General features: G+C 43.6%; 1 protein-coding gene across 3 annotated transcripts in view; it reads left to right on the plus strand.

Moving 5' to 3' along the window:
- The first annotated feature begins 2,918 nt into the window (after positions 1 to 2,918).
- FGF9 (fibroblast growth factor 9) overlaps positions 2,919 to 25,729 on the plus strand; it is a 32,036-nt gene continuing 9,225 nt past the window's right edge. For 2 of the 3 annotated variants that reach the window (XR_005592646.1, XM_039519902.1), the window contains exons 1-3: positions 2,919 to 3,311; positions 3,698 to 3,983; positions 11,337 to 11,440. Coding sequence is in view for 2 of the 3 variants with exons in the window: in XM_039519902.1 (XP_039375836.1) it covers positions 3,707 to 3,983; positions 11,337 to 11,440 (381 nt within the window). In the remaining variant the exon portion in view is untranslated. Of the gene's footprint in view, positions 3,312 to 3,511; positions 3,984 to 11,336; positions 11,441 to 25,729 lie in introns of those variants that run through there. The other variant, XM_039519909.1, reaches the window with a different exon arrangement.

Here is a 25,729-nt window from a genome sequence, read left to right on the forward strand (position 1 = left end):
AGTTAAAATCCTGTAGAAAGCTGAGAAGTAACTTCTGATGACTCATTGTGGCAGATGCAACCTTTTAACTCCACCAGGATATAAGAGAGGTAGGCGTGAAATTCTGGTTAAAGGGAACTAGGGGTAGAGACATTTCCACATGGATGTCTTGGGGATAAAAGTGTAGGCTTTTAATATTGCTTGAGGTATCAATAAAGGCAAACTTTTGTGAGGGGGTGCATTTGACATTATGCATCTTGTATAGATTTTGTATGGTGCCAGGCTGGATCACCACTTACTTAAAGAGGGGTATAATATTTGGGATGTCCTGCATAATTCATGTGTGGCTTTGATATTTATGAGTAATTCAGACATCAAAGTCTCAAGTTAGATAAAACCTTTACGCCACAAAACTTCTATATCCCATATGTGTGTATGTGCATCTCTTTTTCTCTTAACTATGGTGTTGCTATTCATGTGATAACCTTGTAGCCATTTCACCTGCACTCTGCCCACTAATCCATCTCTGCTGCTGACATTACAAACTTCTGAACAGCTTTCAAACACCCACCTAATGCTGGTGTAGATTGTATTATGGTAGCACCCAGAGGCCCAAGTCAGGGACCAAAATCCATTGTATGAGGTATGGGAGACATAGGTCATTAAAAAATGTCTCCCCATGATGAAAGACAACAGGTGTGTCATGGGGGAAAGATAACAAAACAGTGAAACATGCATGATTAGCACAAAAAGCAGCAGGCCTAGCTAACATCAAGTGTTTTTGGCAGAGATGAATTTTAAGGAGAGATTTTAAGGAAAACAATCATAAAATCGTAAGGCTGGAAGGGACCTCAAGAGATCATCCAGTCCAGTCCCCTGAACTGAGGCAGAACTAGGTTAACCAAGACCATCCTTGACATGTGTCTGTCCAAACTTTTTTAAAAAGCTCTAATGATGGGGATTCCACAACCTCCCTTAGAAGCCTATTCCAGAAAGTAACTACCCTTACAGTCAGAAAGTTTTTCCTAATATCTAACCTAAATCTCCCTTGCTGTAGACTAAGCCCATTGCTTCTGTCAGAACCTCAGTGGACATGGAGAACCGTCCTCTCTATAATAGCCATTAACATATTTGAAGACTGTTCTGTAGTGACTTTTGGGATATTATGGGGAAGCTTTTTCCATACGTAATGGGTGACATGAGAGAGCATGAAATTGCTTGTTAGAAAATTGGACTAATGGGCAATGAAGGTTTGTATTGTTGACACAGCAGTGGTAATATAACAAAGTGATCTGAGCGTCTGATATGTGGTTGTTTACCAGGGCTAGAAACAAGTGGGAAGGTGGCTCCCAGCTCCTCTCCAGGAACATAAAGTACAAATTTCTAGTCCCATTATGCAGTGAGATATTGGATTTTAAATCTGTTGCTAGTCCAAAACTGAATATTGTCCATTCTGTACTTCAAACTGTTGTAGCTGGGAAAGGTGAGAGGGGTCACACCAGCTCCTTGATAGCCACCCACATAAAAGAACCACCAAATACATTATTTTTCATCTGCTTGCAAAATTCTTCCTCTTAAAGATATCTCCAGCCTCCACCACTAACCTCTTTGGGCCCTGCCCCATCAGAGGGTCATGCCATTCAAACCTCACCTTGATATAATGTAATCTTTCCGGCAAATCAACAGACCCTTCTGGTGACTTCCTTCTCATTGCGGTGATATGGCTGGTGACAAATAAATAAAAACCCATCAGATTTACTAGTAACCTTCCGCCCCCCTCTCTCCCCAACAGATTGTTGCGGTGCATTGTGTTATTGTTGCGAGGACAATACTGATTTGTAAACTATTTGGGTTTGCAGATTAGTTTACTTTCAAATTGCATTGGACTGTAGCTTGCTCGCAGAAACCCGTCGAAGAGTCCGGTTCACAGAGAAGTGATTTCGCCGTGAAGCATTAAGGGAGTCGGCTGCTGCAGGAGACTTTGGAAGCAGCACGGGGACACTGTCCAGATTCTCCACTGCATGCTCCCGAGCCTTAAACGCCGTTTATAATCCCACGCTCTTATCCTGATTCTGAACTGCCGGAGTCTACAGCTGCTTCCAAGCAGAGAGCGAGGATCTCCCTGGCGTGTGAGTACCGTAGATCCCGGTAGAGAAGAAAGGCAGGGTAGAGCTGTCCCAAAAGTGCCCCCTCCCGTGCGAGTTGAACTACTTCTGGCTGCCGCGGCTCCCCAGCGCCCCTCGCCTCTTATGCGCTGTGTGATGCGACAGCGCTGAAAGCGGGTCAGGCTCCAGCCAAGGAAAACATCCACGTGGTAGAGCTGAAGAATAATGGGGCTCCAATAAAAGTGTTTCACAAACTTCCAGGTGACCGATCGAATTTCCACGCTGTGCTTCGTGGGGACAGGTGGCTGGCATCCAGTGTCCCTGGCATGCACTTGTCAGTGTAACCAGCGATGATTTGCTCCGACACAGAGGCTGGTATTTCTATCTACATTCGCAAGAGCGGGGTTGATTTCCAGACCGTCAGTGACCAGGCTCTAAGTCCCCTATCGCAAATAACACCGGGAATGTCACAATCCACCTTCAGAGTAGTTTTCCAGTGACAATGATAATGCTGTTTTATCCAGTGCCATGGTGGACAGGGCTCTGCAGGGGTCTCCAAAAAGATCCTGCTTCCAGCAGCAGTGTAGCTTTATACATTAAGCACGTGCTTCATTTATACCGTAAAGTTTCTGGCCATGTATTTAATTATGTGCACGCATACGTTGCCGCAGAGCAGTAAGAGAGATACTTAGTGAATAAAGCTGGAACCGTATCTGTATTGCAGCAGGTAGGGCTGAGCGCTAGGACCTCGGAGAATCCTCCCAGTAGCAATCAGGACTACCTTAAACCCAGCCCAATGCCTCTTCCTGCGCCACTCTGCGTGCTGGATGGAGATCCACAGTCAAGAGCTGCAGCTCAGTGCTGGAGTACAACATTTCACAGGGAGCCCTGCAGAAGCAACACCTGTTTCGAGCCAGCCAAGAAAGACACAAGCACTTGTACGTTTCTGCTTTGCTTGTGGATCGTCAATAATTCTAAACCAGCGGACATCTGCTGAGCCTCCTGAGAATTCTGGATAATAGATCTGGACGTCAAAAGTTTTTTTTCTTTTTTTCTTTTTCGGATTTATCTCCGCCAACAACGTGAGATTCCCCCGCCCCCTTGCAGGATTCATGCTGATGTATGCAGTCTGTTATAGAGTAAAAACAGCGCATGCCTTTCTGGAGTCAGAATCCATAAATCCTGACGTAGCCTGTGCATCTTAAAAAAAATCCCTATAACGCCTAGGTATTTAAGTTGCTATGGTCATTCTTATCTTAAACCAAATGGAGAAACTACGGATTTTTTTCCTTATTACAGTTGGATGGGCTGAAGACCTTACTGCTTGCTAAGAGCTGGGGATATATATACATATATATAGATATACACATATATATGTTTATAAATATGTCAGTGTGTGAGTATAAAGTGGTGGTTTCTTAGACTAACAGGGGTTTGACCTTGACCCTGTACCAGTCAAAACAGAATATTACTTTTATTTATGCATTTAATGGATTGAAGAAAGAACATTTTCTCTGTAACTGCAATAGGGAGGGGAAGTGGAGTGGATATACCCAATCTTATATCTCCTGGGTTTGGCACCATTATTGTTTATTCTTGTTCTCTAAAAACAGAATCTTCTGATGGCTCCCTTAGGTGAAGTTGGGAACTATTTCGGTGTGCAGGATGCAGTACCCTTTGGGAATGTGCCCGTTTTGCCGGTGGATAGTCCGGTTTTGTTAAGTGACCACCTGGGTCAGTCTGAGGCAGGTGGGCTACCCAGGGGGCCTGCAGTCACGGACTTGGACCATTTAAAGGGGATCCTCAGGCGGAGGCAGCTATACTGCAGGACTGGATTTCATTTAGAAATCTTCCCCAATGGTACTATCCAGGGAACCAGGCAAGACCACAGCAGATTTGGTAGGTATTATCATTAACCCTTTAGTGGTCATGTGATGAAATAATATGCTAGAACTAATAAAAAGACGGGGGGGAACGAGACGGGAGGAGAATGATTTATTGTTATTGTTATGACGGGCCAGCTAAAGAAATGTGTACGGAAATGCAGATACGCGGGTGGCACAACTGCAGCAGCCAAAGCAGCGGCACTTACAGTATTTTTAGTACAGTAGTAATATTTTCTAGCTTTAAATTATGCCTAAGGGTAGAGAGAGAGATTGAGAGTTTTTGTTTATTGTTCAGGACGCTTCTACTGAATGGGATGATTTCAGGAGTTTAAAGGGTTTTTAATCAGTAACTACTACAATTTTAAAATCCACTGAGTTTCCTGAAGGGAGTGGCTCTCAGTCTGTAGCCACTTTTATGGAAGGATTTTAAAAAATATATCTTAATAAGTCAACTACCTGAATTATTAACTGGTCGTCTTGATTCTCAGGGAGGGATCCACCGGCAGACCCTCCCTGTCCGCACAAGATCTCTCTCTGAATGATCTCTGCGTGCATAACACAAGATCTTAGTCATGAAATAAGAATAATGACAATACATTGTAGGAAGTAGGAATTATAGGGCGCGCAGGTATCCAGTTAAGACCGGTGCTTGTCATTTTCCATAAGCATGCAGCAAAATGTGGGCTCCCTGAGCTATGTGTGTAAAGCTGGGAGCTAATTTTAAAGAGCATTCCGTGGATTTCATTTCCAGAGGTCGCTATTTGTGACTCAGCATTGACGACTGGGGGGCTTATGCCTTCATCCACTTTTAAGAGCCTGTGGGCGCACACGTAGTCAAATGGGCCTGGAGCTACCCTCCTGGCCGTGTAATTTTAAAGACTCTGTCGGGTGCATATATAAAAGTAGCCGAGTCACTTTGGATGGAGTGACTTATTGGTTTTTAAGGAGGGTGGTGCCTTCATAGCTATCCAGGCTTCCAGGCTTTTGGAAGGAGTTAACTTGTGAGTGAACCCACCTGACAGCACTTAAATTAGGTCGTAAAAACAAAGTCCTGTGGTGGGGTTTTTTCCCTCCCCTTCATGTTTTAATGCCAGATGTTGAACAAGATCTAAATTGTATTTTATTGCTTTGTGGGTCTGTTTAGATAATACCCGTGTTGTAAGGGATGATCTCCAAAGGTATTCGAGGGAGGGCGGAGAGGATTAAAACGTGCACAGTCACCGTATAGCAGCCGGTGTCAGACTTTTCTGTCTGATAATGTAACGTGTGTTTCCGAACACCCTCCTTCAGCAGCCACACACAGCAGCACACCGCTCTCGGAGGTGCAGCTGACAGGGAAACTGGCAGGGCTTTCCCTGCTTTAGGATCGTTTTGCTAAAAGATTTGCACTCTTATAAACAAACGCACGTACAGAGGAAGGAACACCCGCTGTCTGGCCGAAACTAGGATGAAGACAATCAAATGTATAATAAAAGAATGCGGGCAATGCAGCCGAGCGCAGCTGGGCTTGCCAGCCTAGCTGAAACTCTGGAGGAAAGTTGAGAGGGCTTGACAGTAATATCTGCCTGACGGTTGCACTCTCCCGCGGCTGCCCGCCCTTTCCGTGGGCGCGCACAGGTTAGTGTCAGACCCCGGGAGCGGGCTGCGTGTGCCCGGACGGAGCGGAGCTGGTGCCTTTGCGGAGCACCGGGGAGCACTTTGCCAGACAGCGGCAGCAGGCGGCTCGGGCGCGTTCCGAGGCGAGCCGGGCTCACGCCGCTGGCAGGTGTACGGCGGCCGCGCGGCGGCTGCTATTTCGCGCGTCGGCCTGGGCCGTAGCCGGAGGGACTCTGCGGGGTCCTAGACCCCTCCGGGTTCCCCCGTTCGGAGGGGCGCTGCCAGCTGGTCCTGACCAGCGCGGCGGCGGGGACCGCGTTGTTCGAAGCCTGTTTTCCTGCCCGGCGCCCGGCTTTGCCGCCGTAGTGCTGGGGAGCGAACCGGAGCCGGAGGGGGCTGCTGCTCTAGCACTGCGGCGGAATTGCTCTTTGCCTTCCCGGCAGTTTGCCGAAGCAAAGCGCGGGGCCGGTCTCCTGCCCGTTTGCAGGCAGGGCTGTGGGGGTTTGCAAAGGAGGGTCCCGGGGTGGAGGTGCTGGGAGGGGGCCCTGGTTTGACTTGTGCTGGGGCGGTGTTATCTCCCTGCAGGTGTACCAGGGCTGGATGGCACCCCCGGTGCCCAGGGGGGCGGGCGCTGACCTGAAGTCTCCTTTCCATCTTCTAGGTCAGGGACGTCCTATGCCGCACGTACAGCCAGGTCCTTCCTGTCCCAGAGCTAGCGGGACCCCAGTGGGGCAGCCGTGGGGTAAGGGCTGGCAGCGGGGGCTTCGGGGCAGAGCCAAGCAGTTCCTCAGGAAAAGGGAGGACAAAGGGGACCAGAGGCTATTTGTGACCCCCCCCCCACGCTGTGCGCTCTGGCCCTGGGAGCCCCGCTTTGCCCCAGAGGAGCCTACAGCTAAAAAGTCGACTTTGGGATGCAATTTTGGAGGCGTGCCTATGGCATGCCATGAATCCAGCTCGCCTGTGTTCCGGGAGCCTTAATAGTTTGCATTTTTACAGCCCAAACGTACACCTTAAAAAATCGCTCAGTGACAGCCGAATTAGCTCCCCCCATGCCATCCCATGTGATCAAAGCCTTATCTCTCTGGGGTGACAAAGGATTTTTTTGATGCAGTCTCCTTTGGTCTAGGGCATTTGGTAGACAGTGGAGTCATTGTAAATTCAGTAACTCTGGGACAGTGAGAGGCGTGCCCTCTGCGTCAGCACCGCACTGCATGCACAGCATTAAAAACGCAGGAATATGCAGTGGGGGACGGGGGGGGGAGCTGCTGAGAGGTGACCTCCGCTTCGGGACCCGCAGCCACAAAGAAGCGCAGCAATCAGCATCTGTACCAGCAGCAAGGGAAGGAGGAAGCTCCTACAAACCACCCACTCGACTGTCTATATAAGTCACCCGTGACCGCTGCGAGCCTGTGTTAGGCTTGGGATCCGAGTTTTATTCAGGAGAAAGGTGTGTGTGGGCGCAGTGGGTTTTATAGAGCTACTTCGGGACCAGCCAGAGTTGAGCCTGTGGGAGAGAGGAGCCAGTCTGAGGTGCTCGCCAAAGCGGGGAACAATAAATCTAGTGGGCTTTCTTCTCCTTGGGGAGGCCAGTGATCCACAAGGAGCTGCATGGCCTGACCTAGAGCATCTCTGCAGCAATCCTTCGGCAGTGGCTGCAGTGTATGTGACTAGCTGCCCGCCGGGCTGAAGGGGGGTGCAGACAATAGCTCCAGAAACGGGAGTGGAAGCAGCAGCAGCAGCAGAAACAGCTTCTGGCACTTTTCCCCTCCTCCTTCTGGTGCTGTGTATATGTGATCTCCTCTCTCTGTTTTACCCGGCCCCTCCAGCTCCACTCTCTCCTTGGAAGGGACTGGGCTGGGGAGAGGGCTGGCATTGTAAAGAAGAAATGCAGGTAGCTAGCTCTATCCTTAGAATCACAGAACCATATGGTTAGAAGGGACTGCAAGGGTCATCTAGTCTAACCTCCTCCAAGATGCAGGAACTGTTAGGTCTAAATCATCCAAGACATGGCTATCCAGTCTGTGCACAAGGAAAACTCTCACTGAGTTCAGGGGTGGGTAGCCTGAGTAAGGACTACATTCCAGGGGCCTGGATGAGAAATAAAGGACACCAGAGACAGGAAAGGAAGCCTGCAAGAAAAAAAGTTCCCATGTTCTCTCTTCCCTTCCCCGTTAGTGACTGCTGCTCTGCAAGTGTGGTGGTGATGATGCAGCAGCACCACCCCCAGAAACGTTGTAACACCTCTGGATGCAGTAACTACAACAAAACATAGCATCCTTGGAACTGCAGCTGAGTTGCACTTGCCACTGACCAACACAACTAGCAATTTTGCCAGCTATTTTAAGTTATCTAGGGTCAATATGCTCTGTCAAAGCCTGAGGGGCCTTCCTGCCTCTTGGGGAGTTGTAGCTGCTCTCTGGTGCTTTAATTGGCCTAATGTGGCCATGTAGGAAAAGAGAGGTGACAGCTGTGACTGTCAGGCAGTACTTCCCAGCTGAAATGTTTGTTCCAGCGGAGTGCCAAAATCAGAGTTTTCCAAAAGTAGACAGTAGGTGTCCAGAAAGAAGCTGCAGTAGCAGGGCTGCTCCAGCAGTGATCTGTAGGGATTGGGGGAAAGCCTGGGAAATCATTCTCCTCTCCCCTGTCCTTTTCTTCCCTGTATTCCCCTCCCCATTTTGAGCTATCTGTTTCATGAGTCTGAACTTCAGTAACTTCATAACCAGGGAGTGTATCTTTTTTCCTCCTCTCTATTTTTTCTGTGGTAGCATTATCACTTGCTAAATATAATACAGCACAGTGCTATTTACCTAGCTCTTTGGCTCCAGGTCCTTTGTGGCTTCCCTCCTCTGTGCTGGGCACCTCATTACCTCCTCTCTGGAAATTTCACAAATAAGTCACTGATGGCAATGATGCTTATTTAGTGTATTGGTGATTTATGACATTTTAGGGTGTTAAGTGGAAGCCACTTATGCAATATGAAAAATAAATAACTATATTGAGTGAAAAACAGAAATGTACAAAGGGTGGGACAAACACAGTCCCTAGCTGAAAGGTATTCATTATTTAAGGCCAAAGAAAATACATCCGTAGTTCCAGTCTTTACTATTGTGTATTAGACTAGATAAAAGTTGAATTTATTCTGCAAAAGGTGTACCTACTCACCTCCCATGACATTGGTAGGAATATAGGAATTGCTCTACATGGTCAGACAAATGGTCTGTCTAGTCCAGTATCTCTAACATGGTCTAGTATTAGATCGTTCAGAGGAAGATGCAAGAAACACTGATGCAGGCATTTGTGGAGTAACCTTCCCACAGGAGAAGTTTCTTCCCAACTTCCTTGGAGAGAAGTTGGATTCTGCCTAGAAGCAGAAATGCTCAGTGTCTGAGAATAAGATGCTCACACATTTTAGAAAATTATATCTTCATTTTGGAGGCTGTCAGATTTTTGACTACAAATGGGGCCTAAGCCTCAAAGTTTGGAGGTGTTTTGTCCTGGTATTTAAGTTTGGACTACTCTAATTTTGAAGGGAAAATATCCCTTTTAATTTACTATCCGGTTCAACTTGTAAGTACTACGTGTACATTACACAAACTATAAAGTGAAAATATTCACAAGGGCATAAGGCCAAATCATGCAATCCTTAAACTGGCAAAACTCCCAATGAAGTCAATGAGAGTTTTGCTTGAGAGTAAGGACTGCAGGGTAGGCCCAAAATAATCTCTTGAAGTACTCTGGTGTGTAACATATACTACTACTTGTGAATGGGCTTGTGTATTTAAAATATTCAGATGGCTCTATTGTAATCTCAAATATGTGGGTGTTCCTTGCCAGTTACCTTGAAAAATCTGCTACTGTGCTTCAATAGAACATATGACAGCACTTCCTCCCAACCCCCTAGACAGTCAGCAATGTGCACCTAAATATTTGAAATTAGAGTGGCAATTAAAGTTATGCTCCACTTTTATACATGCTCAACATTACTAACTTAGAACTACAATATGGAATGCTATACACTTAATATAAGAGTTGACTCATTTAAAATTCCCTGGTAATGTATATCAAGTAATATGATAGTTCAATGAAAGCCTTACAGAAGAAGCCTCATTAACAAGATTTGGAAGTATTATATATGCAACGATTGGGGGAAAGTTTTAATTGTTTCAATGGGCTGATTGTGTCTGAAACACCATAAATACTGTATGTTGCATACCATCTCTTGTTGTTATTTCAAAGACAAAATTCCATAATTACCAAATATTTCCCCATTACATTGTACAAAGCAATTTAAAATATATAGGCCTTAATATGTCAGGGTTATCAAAACTGTAAACATACAGTGTAGTGCTGTAAACATACAGTGTAGTGCTTATGTAAAGTAATGATCAATAGTCCCTTATAGGGAATACATTTCATCTTAACATTATGTTGGCTAGAAAATTTCCCCATAGGCTTTGACTTATATTTTATTAGATTTATGTGGCTCATGCCTATTATTGATTAGCGCACAGACTATATTTTGTGAGAGATGAAAAATTAATTGTTCATAAGTACTTATTAGCCAGATAAGACTCAACACTGCATTACACTGTTATTGTTTTATGTAAATATAATTTCCAATAAGCTTTTTTTTAGATATACATATTTTACCAATTTATTGAAAATGCTTCTCTACATTTTATCGTATGGCTCAGAAAGTAGCTTAATGCAGCAATATGCTTCTTTCGTATTAATGTTTCAGTATAGTTATTGTGAGATCATTGTAGTCTTGCACAAATACTGCAAAATGAAAAATGATGTCTATTTTGTTCCACTGAAATTCTAGATTTGTACAAGTCTTGGGTGGTAGCATCCTGGTTGATGAGGTAAGCAATTTGCAGGGAAGGGAGGGAAAAAACCCCAGAACCAGGTGACTTGGTGATGCAGATACTCGCTGTACCGTGCACGCTGAACTCTGGGAACTTTGCAGAAGCAGTGTTTCTCTGCAGAACATTCTGATCTATAGTGGCCAAATGCCTCTTTGGGAGATTGATGTAAAATGTACAAAAATCATTTATGCAGGTTTATTTGGAGCAGGAATATTTTAATTTTCAAAGTTAGGATGAGTAAAAATATCATCCCAGAGAGTTAGATGGATAGTTTTGTAGACAAATGTGTGTGAGACTCTGGACTGCAGAGTCTCAGATTTTTATTTCTTAAGTTTTTGGAGGACTGTGCTGTGAGTAGATTTCTTTCCATGTATGTGTTCCTCATTCGATGATGCTTGGAAATGAATGCTTCTCATAGCAAACACATAACATTTTATTTTCCTCTTGCAGTTTTTATTAAAACATGTTTTTAGGGATTTATTTGGCAAAACAAATTTCATAGCCAAAATTAACATGATTAAGGAATCTATCTGAATACTTTACATTTTTTTCTTTGAATTTATTGTTTGTGGTGCAAATCAGGATACTGATAAACATTGTGTAATATGATCATGCTGTAGAGTTTTGTTTAAATAAATTCTGGAAAAGGTTGAGAATAATCTCTTGGCTTGACACCCTTATGCTATCTGCAATGCATCATTCTAGTAGAGGCTTAGGAGAGTTAACTGTTTCACATATTGTGTATTTAATAACATTCAGTAGTTCTCCTACTTGTTGGAGAGACAGCTCTAAAGTCGAAAAACAATTTTGATAATATCTCCTTGTCAATTAGTGATCAATCAAAAGCAAATAATCTTCAAATGGAAACAACCTGTACATTTCTTTCGTTCTGTATTTTGCAGGTATACTGGAATTTATCAGTATAGCAGTGGGCCTGGTCAGCATTCGAGGGGTAGACAGTGGACTGTACCTTGGAATGAATGAAAAAGGAGAACTGTATGGCTCGGTAAGTTCTTTACCAGTTTCGAAAATCGTGCTCTCATCTGATTGCATTAATTATTATTAGTGTCGCAGTAGCTCCCAGATGCCCTAATGAGATCTGAGGTCCATTGTGCTAGGCATTGTACAAACCCATAGCCACTGCTTTAAATATTTTACAATCTAATTTAAGACAAGATGGAGCAAATCAATGTAATAAACAAGCGGGGAGAACAAGGGTAATAGTGGCAGGGAAGAGTGATTATGTAGACAGACTACAACTTTCAAGTTTTTTTTTTTAAATGATAGTAGTCAGGAAGTTTTAATGTCCCTTGTTTATAAATGATCATGGCTAATAGGCCATTTACAGTAGGCATCGTAGTAGAAGTCGGTCATAAGGAGGGATTTTAATTAGGACAAGGTGGCTGGTTTTGTGGATATATTGGGGGAGCTCTTTTCAGGCATAAGGGATGTATGGAGAACCAGTGATAAAAGTTATCGTCCTTGGAAGGGGCAGCAGAAGTTCCAAGAATGGAGAGGTAGGGAGAGGCTAAATTATGCAGGGCCCTAAAAGCGAGGAAAAGAAGTTTGTTGTTCTTGTGTTTGAAAACTTGACAAGATTGTGAGAGAGAGGGGCACGGAGGGTTTGAGGAGGGAGGAGAATGGTGTCTAGGGATTTCCAGTGTGAGAGCCAGAATGAAGAAGTAGTGCTACTGGAGAAGGAGGGTGGCAGGACCGACGAAGGAGGGAACATGTCACTAGGCTTCCTTCAGAGGCAGATACTGGTGATGAGCAAGAGAAGTGTCAGAGGAAATGTTGTTTGAAGGAGCGAGGGAGGGGCTGTGAGCACAAAGAGCGGGAGAGGAGAAGCCCAGTGCCCCCAACACATGTTCCATTGGAGATGATTTGGGGTAGGGAGTGCGTAGAAAAGGAGAAGCTTCCACATGGGAGAGGTCCAGCAGAGCAGTTTCCAAGGGAGAGCCAGGTTTCATCCTCTGTCCTCTGACACCATGCTCTGTGAGAGCAGGGATATAGAGGAGTCAAGGATGACTGCCCTTTTTCTGGAGATGGAGCAGGAGAAGTGGGGCTTGAGAAGTGTGGGAGGAGAGTCCAGAAGGACAGAGGTGATTAAATGGGCAATCTTAAGAAATAATTATTGTGCAATTATTGGATCAATAGTCCAAAGAACTAGTTAAGTTATGAAGCAGTTATATGACTGAATTATGCAGAGAAACAACAGTAATATTACTGATTTTCAGTTCATGGGGTGAATTTTTTTAAGCAGATAAACACATGTCCAATGAACCAATTAAATTATGGTACACTTTTCAGATTTTATTTAAAGCAAATATCTAAGGATAACAAAAGGCAAATAATTTAAAAATGACTCCTTTTTACTGATGAGGCTTTAATAAATGGATTTGGGAAGTTAATTTTAGTAATGTGACAGAACTTTGCCATGTTAGGTTTGTATTCTGTGTTTGTATTATAATGTCACACTGAACTAGTGAAAATATTCCTTGTTAAATATTTCTTCAAAGTTATATTTTAAAAAACGGAGCCCTTCAGATTGGAGGATTGCCAGGCTGGGGAGTTCCATTTTTAAATGCATGACAAGAGATTGCTTGTCCTCATACTACAGAGATGCAGCATACCAAAGATTGATGGTAATCAAATTGTATTACTTTCAATGAAACATAAGATGTAATGGCTACTCAGTGTTATGATACTCAAAAGCCTTGTCAACACTAGCAAAATTAGTACCCATATTTCAGCAACTGCCAGCTACTGTGAAGACAGGGCTCAAAGCAGGTTTTTATGACAGTGTCAGAAGTGCCTAGTCTACATTAGTGTAATAGGATCAGAGCAGGTGCATTTCTGCTGGTTGTTACTGTTAACAGGTGCTAACTTTGCTAGTGTAGATGCAGTGAGTGGGAAGAATATGTATTTACATTGAAATATCTCTGGGTGAACATTATAAAAGGTGTGACATGTGTCCAGTACTTCCAAATCAACTGCCTTAAGGCACATATCCTCCCTTTTTTGTGTTAAAAGGCATGGAATTTGAGGCCTTCTCCTGAGATATCTTCAGCACCACTGGAGAGGGGATAGGTGGCAGAGTAGAACACCCAGGGTATGTGACTACTGACAATTCTCACAGAAGGCAGGAGATTGCTGGGAACAACAGTGTCAGTTTTGGCAAATTTTGACCCATCCATGCTCCCCCGGGCTTTCCTAAAGCACTGCCTATTAGGTAGATCCCCACTAGCTGTTCGTCCTCCCCTCTTCACAATATGTAAGCTTCAAAAGGAGGAGCTCCTCCGTCATCATTATAACATTTAAAATCTTAAATGCCTGTACAATTATTTTTCTTTGTAACAAGCTGCTCTCAGGTAGGAACATGCTATGTAGAGTGGCTGTTTTCAGAGTCCTCCTCTCTACCCCCATGTTCTGGCCTTGGCCATGCAAAACTCAGTATTTGTGTTGCATCCATGGAGAGGCCAGAGGTAGTTCTTGGTGGCCATAATTGGGAGGCTGCTTTGCAGTAACTTTTCCTTCTGTGCAGCTACTTTGTCCCTTCCACTTATATTGACTCCCCTTTTCAGCATGCAAAGAAGACTCAGTATGATTCCTCTTCACAATAGAGCACATGCAACAAGATGAAATTTAATATAGATATAAGTTAAGTTTTGTTACTGGAAGAGGAAATTAATATCTGTGTTTCAGTCTGTAAATTATTTGTCTAGAAAATAGCTAATTTGATTAAGACCTACATGAAATAATCTATAGAAAACTAAGCATGACCTTGCCCGACAAAAGTACTGTGTGTGTTTTGAAGAGATATATATTATAGTGTGGGTGTGTTGCTTAGGAAGGTAATGATACCTTGCTACAGCATCTTGTCAGGACTTCATCTGTGATATTATATGCACTTCTGGTTTGTTCCTGTAAATTTGCAAGGACATAATACAAGAAATCCAAAGATTGGCAAATAAGACATTTTGAGAAGAGAGATTTTCATAGTCCACAAAAAAATTACTCGGTGTAGGTAAGAGGGCATAATGTCACATTCCATAAATACCTTTCAGACTACAATGTAAATAAAAGAAGAGAATTATTTGGCCTCTCAAATGGTAGGACAAGGAGCAAGGAAACTAAGTGAGAAAAAGTTTAGGCTATAAGTTAGGGAAAAAAGATCTGAAGAGCAATTGGGCTAGGTAAGTAGTCAAAGCATCACTGCAGATATGTAAGAACAGGACAGAAAAAATGCTATTGGAAAATAATGTCACCTTGCAATAACACTTAGCATCTTTGATCCAGAAAAATCCCAAATACCTTAGACTCACTTCACTTCACCACCACTGTGAGATCAGTCTTTCATGGGAGGGGGAGCAGAGAAGTCTTTAGGTACCAACCTCACTGCACAGCATAATGGTCCATCTAGCTGTGACATTGCAGTCTATATGGTTTTATAAAAATATGCTAATGAGTGAATATAATGTAACTGGAATATGCTTCATGCAAAAGGTCTCTTGTAAGGTATCATTACAAAGCTTATAATCTACTGAGTGTGATCATCCTATTTGTATAAATGTACCACTCCTGTATCTGAAACTAGAAATATGAAATATAACTCTGAAGGCCTATTGTAATTATGCAAAGTGTGGGACATTAATGGTGGTTTGGAATCTTGATGACTCCCATTAACCAGGACAATTGTCTGCAGATGGGTGTAAGTCTTCCTGTATGTGTGCTGGCAAGTGGGCAATGAAATCTTGCAGTGACATGTGATCATGTCACCTGAACTGGAATCCATCTTGAACCTAGTGTCTTTACATTGAGAAGGAGGAGGGTGGGAACCCAGAGAGGGACAAAGGATTCCCGTCTTACTCAAAAGATATATAAAGGGGTGGAAGAAAACAAAGGGTGTGGAGCCATCATGAAGAATCCCCTAGCTACCACCTGAGCTGGAACAAGAGCTGTACCAGGGGAAAGAATTGTGCCCAGCCTGGAAGGTGTCCAGTCTGAGGAAAAACTTACTGAAGCATCGCTGAGGGTGAGATTATCTGTATTCAGTTTGATTAGACATAGATTTGCGCATTTTATTTTATTTTGCTTGGTGACTTACTTTGTTCTGTCTGTTACTACTTGGAACCACTTAAATCCTACTTTCTGTATTTAATAAAATAACTTTTTACTTATCAGTTAACTCAGAGTTTGTATTAATACCTGGAGGAGCAAGCAACTGTGCATCTCTCTCTATCAGTGTTATAGAGGGTGAACAATTTATGAGTAAAATGGATTTATTTGGGTTTAGACCCCATTGGGAGTTGGGCATCTGAGTGTTTAAAGACAGGAACAGTTCTGTTAGCTGCTTTCAGGTAAACCTGCAGCTTTGGGACAAGTAATTCAGACCCTGGGTCTGTGATGGAGCAGACGGGAGTGTCTGCCTCAGCAAGACAGGGTGCTGGGGTCCCGAGCTGGCAGGGAAGGCAGGGGTAGAAGTAATCTTAGCACATCAGATGGCAGCTCCCAAGAGGGTTTCTGTGATCCAACCTGTCACAGTGGAGTAGTCGAGCAGGCTCTGTGCACAGCTGGTTGCTTTGAGGTACTGGTAGTGATTTTAGGCGAGTTTTAAGTGTGGTGGCTGGAGAACAGACAAAGTGGTTACTGGTTTGTTATTTTCTATTTGCTTATTTCGGGTAAGGGAAGTAGGGACAGAAAAGGAAGCAAAATAAATAAGATTGAAGATCAGAAGAAGCTAGAACTATACAAGTTGGAAATTGTCCAGAAAGGCTGAACACTGGGCACTGGGAAAGTCTCTGTTAACTAAGAAGCCCCTGAGCTGAGTGCATCTCAGTTTCAGTGAACTGCAGACAGGTGTGGCCCAACCTCTGTGTCTGTGCTGAAGCTGACTGGAATGTCTAAGTTAGCAAGACAGGAGTGGAGGGGTGCCTGTTCTGGCAGGAGGGGATCCTCTGTGGTATCCCAGCTCATCGAGTGATGGTCTTAAGGGAAGACAAATAGAAATTGATGTACAATTTGCCCAGAAAAAGGCTGCCCTGGAAAAGAAAAGGCTGCCCACCAGCCTGGACTTAAGAGACAAAGCAATTAAGACCCAGAAGCAGGAACTGGCTGTAATGGAGTGGAAGAGGTGCACAGAGACATATATCCTGGAGCTGGAAGTTGGGGTCCTGGTGACTGCTGCGGTGGGAACAAGCCCCAAAGACTCTATCTGGAAGCAAACCCAACCTGAGTGAAAGGGGGAGGATTTTGTTGGCCAGCGAAAGGTCTGTCATAGCTGGTAGCTGTGAGCCTACATCTGGATCAGGATCTCTTTCCTTTTTGGGGGACACAGGAGTGTCTGCCCCATAGGGAGCCCTAATAGCCATTGATGGACCTATAGTCCATGAAATTATCTAGTTCTTGTTTGAACCCTGTTGTAGTTTTGGCCTTCATAACATCCCCAGGCAATTAGTTCTACAGGTTGACTGTGTGTTATGTGAAGAAGTACTTCCTTTTGTTTGTTTTAAACCTACTGCCTATTAATTTCATTGGGTGACCCCTGTCTTCTTGTGTTATGTGGAGAGATAAATAACACTTCCTTATTCACTTTCTCCACACCAGTGATGATTTTATAGACCTCTATCATATTCCCCCTTAGTTGTCTCTTTTCCAAGATGAACAAGTCTTTTTAATTTCCAAGTCTTTTTAATCTCTCCTCATATGGAATCTGTTCCATACCCCTAATAATTTTTGTTGCTCTTCTCTGTATTGTTTCCAATTCTAATATATCTTTTTTTTTTATGATGGGGTGACCAGAATTACATGCAGTATTCATGGTGTGGGCACACCATCGATTTATCTAGTGGCATTATAATCTTTTCTGTCTCATTATCTATCCCTTTCCTAATGGTTCCAAACATTCTGTTAGCTTTTTTTGACTGCCACTGCACTTTGAGCAGATGTTTTCAGAGATCTATGATCCACAGTAACTCCAAGATTCCTTTGTTAGAATCATAGAATTTAAGGTCAGAAGGGACCATTATGATCATCTAGTCTGACCTCCTGCACAATGCAGGCCACAGAATCTCACCCACCCACTCGTATATCAAACCTGTGTCTGAGCCATTGAAGTCCTCAAATCATGGTTTAAAGATTTCAAGGTGCAGAGAATCTTCCAGCAAGTGACCCATGCCCCACGCTACAGAGGAAGGCAAAAAACCCCCCAGGGCTTCTGCCAATCTGCCCTGGAGGAAAATTCCTTCCCGACCCCAAATATGGCGATCAGCTAAACCCTGAGCATATGAGCAAGACTCACCAGCCAGACACACAGGAAAGAATTCTCTATAGTAACTCAGATCCCACCCCATCTAAAATCCTATCACAAGCCATTGAGCATATTTACCACTAGTAGTCAAAGATGAATTAATTGCCAAAATTAGGCTATCCCATTATATCATCCCCTTCATAAACTTATCAAGCTTAGTCTTGAAGCCAGATATGTCTTTTGCCCCCACTACTCCCCTTGGAAGGCTGTTCCAGAACTTCACTCCTCTGATGGTTAGAAACCTTCGTCTAATTTCAAGTCTAAACTTCCTGATCGCCAGTTTATATCCATTTGTTCTTGTGTCCACATTGGTACTGAGTTTAAATAATTCCTCTCCCTCCCTGGTATTTATTCCTCTGATATATTTATAGAGAACAATCATATCTCCCCTCAGCCTTCTTTTGGTTAGGCTAAGCAAGCCAAGCTCTTTGAATCTCCTTTCATATGACAGGTTTTCAATTCCTCGGATCATCCTAGTAGCCCTTCTCTGAACCTGCTCCAGTTTGAATTCATCCTTCTTAAACATGAGAGACCAGAACTGCACACAGTATTGAGTGGAAACAGTTAATTTAGACCTCATCATTTTGTATGTATTTGTATCATCATTTGTATGTAGTTCCAATGTGCATTACTTTTCATTTATCAACATTGAATTTCATCTGCCATTTTTGATGCCCAGTCTCTCAGTTTTGAGACATCCCTTTGGCCTGGTCTACACTGGGGGGGAGAGCGGGGGTCGAACTAAGGTACGCAACTTCAGCTACGCGAATAGCGTAGCTAAAGTCGAACTACCTTAGTTCGAACTACTTACCCGTTCTCATGGCGCGGGATCGAAGTCCGCGGCTCCCCCGTCGACTCCGCCACCGCCGTTCGCAGTGGTGGAGTTCCGGAGTCGACGGGAGCGCGTTCGGAGTTCGATATATCGCGTCTAGATGAGACTCGATATATCGAACTCCGAGACGTCAATTGCTACCCGCCAATCTGGCGGGTAGTATGGCGTACCCTTTGCAACTCTTTGCAGTCAGCTTTGGACTTAACTCTCTTGAGTAATTTTGTATCATCTGCACACTTTGCCATCTTTTTAACCCCTTTTCCCAGATCATGTATGAATATGTTGAACTGGACTGGTCCCAATAGAGATCCCTGGGGGATACCATTATTTACCTCTCTCCATTCTGAAAACTGACCATTTATTCCTACCCTTAGTTTTCCACCTTTTAACCAGCTACTGATCCATCAGAGCACCTTTCCACTTATCCCATGACTGCTTACTTTGCTTAAGAGCCTTTGTTGAGGGACCTCATTAAAAGCTTTCTGAAAGTCCAAGTACACTATATCCACTGGATCACCCTTGTCCAGATGTCTGTTGACCCCCGGAAAGAATTCTAATGGATTGTTGAGGCATGATTTCCCCTTACAAAAGCTATGTTGACTCTTCCTTTAACTAATCGTGTTCATCTATGTGTCTGATAAGTCTGTTCTTTACTATAGTTTCAACCAATTTGCCTCTTATTGAAGTTAGGCTTACTGGTCTGGAAGGCCTGCTGATTTAAAAGCACTTTCAGAAGGCAAATTTAAGAGACGCTTCCCTGCCTGGGGAAAGGGGGTTGTTTTAAATAGACAGAGGTAATTATCCAAGTTGGAATTTGGCCATTACACTCGGGTTAACACCCATATGCTTCTAAAAAGTGCCATGTAATCTTTAATGGCAATAGATGCCCGGGACTCACAAGGCAATGCCAGGCTTGGGCTAATCACGTGGAAGCTGGTGTCTTTAACTTGAGGGTGATAGGAATAGAACTGGTTTGGAAAAAAGTTCCTATATTCATATTAATCATGACAAATTTGACCTGTTTTCATCAAAAACTTTTGCGTCTCTGGTTATGAACTTTTGCTGATAGGTTTCATTTGGACAAGTTTGCTTGAAGGTTCACACGAAAGTGGATGAAATTCACAGGTTTCATCTGAAATTTACAATTTTGTTCCCCTCCTGCAGGAATCCCCTCTTTTCTTTTGTGTTTTTCGAGGCAGTGACCCGTTGGCTTTCATTACTGCCTTCTGCCACACTCTGGTGTAACCAAAGGTGCTCATTATCTCATCTCTTTTTCTGCAAGAGTTGATGTGGCTAGGGCTGCCCAGAGGATTCAGGGGGCCTGGGGTCTTTGGCGGCGGGGGGCCCCCGCTGCCGAATTGTCGCGGAAGATGCTCCGGGGGCCCGGGTCCCGCAAGAGTGAAGGACCCCGCTCCAGGGGCCCCAAAAAACTCTCATGGGGGCCCCTGCAGGGCCTGGGGAAAATTGCCTCACTTACCACCCTCCTCCCCCGGACAGCCTTGGATGTGGCCACTTTTCTTCTGACCCCGAGTTCTAAAAGGGTCTTTGTTGGAGGGGAAGGGAAGAGAAGCTTGAGCCTTTCTCTCTCCCTCTGTGGTGGGGCAGGAAACAGCCTGCCCCGCTGCTGGTTCCATCTTTGTTGAGCCTCCAGGCCTGAAAGATGCCCGCTGATCCTCAGTAGCCGTAGGTAGGGAAAACCTGCCTAAGGTTTCTAGTCTGCCCTCAGCTTCCCAGATGACCCTTTTAGGATTTGTATGGGGCAGCCCTGTTAAAACTTGAATAGTGTTATTAGCCCAGTGCTGTTCCTCCAGGATATATGGGGTGGGAGTGGATGCAGGTTGAAGGATGTTTCAAGCCAGTAACCGAGATGGTAGAAAAGGTACGGAGGAATCTATATGGAAAAGAAAGGGGGATTTTTGGGGCATGGGGATACCGTGCCATCTGAAATCAGCATATGAACTTGTATACCTAGTTTTGAGAATGTGGGTATACTCTCTGTTCATCTGGGCAGATTAACTTTTTTAGTAAAACTGGAAATTGGCCCTGGTTGTGTTGTCTAAAATTCAGTTATAATCCCTGGCACTGTGCAGGGACTTTGGTTCACTATTGATTTAAAGGGAAGCGCTAATGAATCACCAGCATTACTACCTACAGCACCTAGATTTTCTTTATAGGGCTTCATTTGAAATATTGACTAGGCCTCAGCATAGTCTTATGAAACTGAAAGGGATAAGATTGAATGACCTAAGTGATTCTCTCAGATTCTGTTATCTCTGATTCTATGATCAACTTCTTACAATGCAACGTACCAGTCATGTAATAGTGTTATTGAATGAATAATGTCATATGTATAGTGTCAGGGACGCTCAAATCGATCCCAGTAGACTGGCTCCCGGTCCTATCACAAGCTGCCCAAAAATCTGGCTTTCTCAACCATGTCAATGCAAACACGAGGATCCCATTGCACGATGACCTGCAGAACCCACCAAAGACAAGATTAAAATCCTGCAACCCTCTGTAGAACTGCATCAATACCCTTACACTCAACTTTGATGCTGAGGTTCAATGGAGAGCCACACGGAACATTTCAACAGCTCAAAACAAATAGCTCATTGTTGACCCTGCTGAGGAACCATTGGGTTTTGACTTATGTTGGAAAGACTGGTGCAGATTGAATTGCATCAGGACATCTCATTGGAGATGTGGACAAACCCCCTTTAAATAGAAAATGAGGCAAGCACCTTTATGCAACTGTTGTCACCAGGCAGAAACAATGGAGCACATCATATCTGAGTGTCCCCTTCATTCTTTCACCAGAGGCCCCAGCTCACTGCTGCAGCAACATGCTGACTATCAAACCTAGATTTAGATTTGTAATCATTGCTACCTACCCAAGCCATATGAAAGAAGAAGTAGCATTATTTCTTTTAGTTAAATGACAGACACATCATAAACTAAAATATGCCAAAGCACGACATTCCTTAATCCTTGATTTACTGACCTTTCCCCTCCCCCACTTTGTTTAAAAAATGTTTTCAAATTTTGGATGCTCATGAAATTTGGGGGCCAAAAGAAATTGGCAAGTGTGCGAGCTTCCCTGTGTATCTTTTTAAAGCATACCGCGTTCCTGATTTGCTGCTCCCCAGTTATTCAAATCCCAAACTTTTCTGAAGCAAGGAATGTTAATTATGCTAAACTGTACAGTAGGTCTTATAAAAAGTTTACTAGAGAAAGTTTCTGTCATCAAAGCTGCAATTAATTGCCTGGATAAATTTTGAATAATTAAAGATGGATTCCACTGTTTTTTCAGGGTTGGGGGGTGGGCGAGAGGGTAGTTAACAAAACACCCAAGGCAGCTGACTTGTCTAAGGCCTGGGCTACACTAGCAGGGGGATTAGAACTAAGATAAGCAACTTCAGCTACGCTATTTGTGTAGCTGAAGTCGAAGTATCTTAGTTCGACTTACCTGGCCGTCCTCATGGCAGCAAGTTGACTGGCGTGGCTCCCCGATCGACTCCACTTACTCCTCCTGCTGAGGTGGAGTACAGGCATCGATTAGCGGATCGATTTATTGTGTCCAGACCCTAACCCTAGCCCTAACCCTAAATCGATCCCTGATACATCAAACACTACCCGCCGATCCGGCGGGTAGTATAGACGTACCCTAAGCCGTCATTGATGACTGAAACAGTTGCACCTCTGAGAGCCTAACTTAAATCACAACAGCACAGAAGATATTCCTGGCCTTTCTGAGAGAACTCTGATGTTAAATCTCATATGTCCTATTTAGAAAATTAATGACAAACAATATTGAAACAAGTGATCTTAGGGCAAAATTATCTAATTGAAACTCAGAATGGACAAATGTGAAAAGTGCATAAACTGGAAAACAAAACTAGAAGAAACAGCCTTTGAATGTTAAGGATCACTTGCGGATACAGACTAACACGGCTGCTACTCTGAAAAAGGATCACTGACTGTCTTAAAGGCAAAAATATGATTAGTTTTCTTCAGTAGTTGCTACCTGAAATATTTAAATTGGGTCTTTAAGTCCCCAAAGTGTAAGACCAAAAAAGTAGGATGCTGACAAACCCAGACCGATAATCTTTAAATAGCTAAAATGTAAGAAGATAATGAATCCTGCCAGGTAAAAGTGGTGATGGTGGTTTGGGGCGGTGGGTTAGGGAGCAAGTGTGACACAATGGCCTTAATATCAATTTATTTCTACTTAGCTGACCAATGAAAGGGTTACATTTAATGGCCTCAAGTAGATTCTGTGGAGACTAACATTAGATATGGCATCGGGTACGCAGTACCCAGCAAACTCAGAAAGATCTTCCCAGACTCCAGTGGAAGCTTTGCATGACTAGATCTGTTCAAAATTAATAGTATGATGGTTTTTTTTAATAGACGTAAAAACTTGTCCAACACAGGAGTTTGAATTGCATCCACAGTTTTGATTCTAGAACTATAGTGTTATAAGATCCCAATCCTGTATAATGTGTGGGTAAGCTGCCAAAGAGCCTGTAGAAGCATTGGGGCCTAGAAATCTAATTTACCAGAGCTTGAACAAACTATTTTACTGAAAGAATCTAAAATTAAATATTCTAAATTCTATAAATTGCTACTACTACTTATGTACTATTATAAAAATATTTTTATTTTGGGCATTGGGGCAAAATGTTATGGATCATATGACTCTCTTAAACATTGATTTGTACTTATAAAGGACAACTTTATCTAATGATACTGATTGAACAGCCTGGCTATATTTTATATATATTCATTGTATTTAAACAAATTTGGTTAAATTACTGTATATACTTGATCATAAGCCGGTTTGTTTATAAGCCGACCCTTCCAAGATGGCTAAGTAAAAATGGAAAATTTTTATAACCTGTTCATAAGCTAACCCTACAATTCAGGGGTCAGCAAAATTTGGCTCCCGGGCCATCAGGGTAAGCCGCTGGTGTCCGAGATGGTTTGTTTACCTCGAGCGTCCGCAGGTAAACCTAAATAAACAAAGTGTCCTGGCGCGCCAGCTGCTTACCCTGATGGGCCGGGACAGCAACTGATGGGGAAATTTTTTAGGGGGGAGAAGCTGGGAGTCAGGGGAATAACCCCTGTGACCACCCCCCACATGACCCCACCCCTAGCCCGGGTACCCTACACTCTCCCCATTCCATCCCTTCCCACCTTATCTGGGGAGGGCCAGGGGAGGATGTCTCTGACCTGACTGGAACTGCTCCATCAGGCTCGGCAGTGCAGCTGCAGCCTGCTCAGGCGGGCCAGACCGGGCAGCGCGGCTGCAGCATATTCCAGCGGGCTGGGCCAGGCAGCACGGCTGCAGCGTGCTTCAGCACTCGGGCGGCGTGGCCGCATCCTGCTCTTGGGGGTGAGGCCAAGTGGCACGGCTGCAGCCTGCCAGCCCTGGAGCTGCAGCTGCTTTGGAGGCTGGGTGGGGAGCAGCGTGGCCAGAAGTGAAGAGACTCTGGCCCTGCCTCTTCCCTTCTGGCTCTGCTGGCTGTGCTGCCTCTCCTTGCTCCCTCTGTTGGGGGGAGGGGCTGTGTCCCACCTCTACTTCTCTATACCTGTTCATAAGCCGACCCCCATCTCTGGTGCTTCCCTTTTTTACTAAAAAAAATTTGGCTTATGAATGAGTATATACGGTAATATGTCTGTATATATTTAAAAAGTTATTTCATATTACTGTGTCTTACAACATAGTATATAGTATAGTCTTCTGAATATATTGTATGATTGCAGGGCAGTATACCTGATTTTACATATTTGATATCTTTTGACCCCATAGAATGTGGGGAGCGAGGATAATCTGAATGTGTCTGAAATGATTCACTTAGTGTTTTAATTTTTTTCCTGTTATCATTATAAGCCTGATCCAACTCCCACTTAAGTTAATGAGAATTTTTCTACTGCCTTCAGTAGAAATTGGGCTGGGTCTGATGTCAGTTTGCATAATATAAAACACGTAAACCTTGTTTTCAGATTCTTGGAAGGGCTCCCTGAAACTCATTCAGCCAAGTGTTCTGAATCAGATGCACTGATCATGTTGGCAACTGTACTCTTGAGTATGGAAGGCAACCCTAAAATAAAGAAATCAGTGGTGTAAATAGTGTATGGCACAGAATAATCTCAATCCTGTTGGCACTGAAGACAATGGGAAAACATTCAAGAATTGGCCCTTTGATTGTTTTCCTTACAGACTGACTTTGTTGGGCAAGACTGGTAAAGAAATCAACACAAGTCCCAATCCTGCCTAAGTAAATTTCGAGCAGATCTTCAACTTTTGAAGTCAATAGATCTATGACAATTTATACAGCTGAGGCTCTCCCCTGAGAGTTCTGCAGTTGCTTTCAATGGAAGCCTGTGGAGGCCCTCAGCATTATCATCTCACTGTGGATGAGTTTGCAAGTATCTCAGTATCCAAACATTGAAGTAAATGCAGTTATCTACTTCATTCAACTGACTATAATTTAAGTGTTCCTATATATACATTAGAACAAGTAAACACATGTACTCAGTGCACAGTCACTGCTGGCAGAAGTAAATCCATCCGCACTGGAGTTATTTTAAATGTTTAAATAAATGATTATGTATCCAGTGAAAGTACATATTAAAAACTTCCCTAATGCCTTAGGAAGGTTGCAATCCAAATAGAGTGAGTGTCAGTAAAATGAAAGATTGTCTTATGAAGTTGTGTGTGTGTGTGAGAGAGAGAGAGAGTGATTTATTGATTTGATAGATATTATCGGTCCTGGAACTAGGGGTGCTGCTGCTTGAAGTGGTTTCTATTATACACAGGGTTTACAGTTTGGTTCAATGGCTCTGAGCATCCCCACTATGAAAATTGTTTCAGCACCCCGATAGATATTCTGGCTCTAGTGAAGTTAATGGCAAAATTCCCAGGATTTAACCATCAATGCTGAAATCTTCTCCTTATATAAAGAACAGCAAGTTTCACTGCCCTGCCAATATGTCTCATCTCTGAGCTAGAGAGACCATAGTTTCTATGTCCAGTCAGTCATTGGCTCTTCTGCTCATACCGCCAACAAGCAGACCATGTTTTACCAGCTATGTTGGTAATTTTAGGATAATTTTGGATAGAAGATATTGGATACAATAATACTTGAAAA

The sequence above is a fragment of the Mauremys reevesii genome, linkage group 1 (assembly GCF_016161935.1).
Source record: "Mauremys reevesii isolate NIE-2019 linkage group 1, ASM1616193v1, whole genome shotgun sequence".
In the NCBI taxonomy this organism is placed as follows: Eukaryota; Metazoa; Chordata; order Testudines; family Geoemydidae; genus Mauremys; species Mauremys reevesii.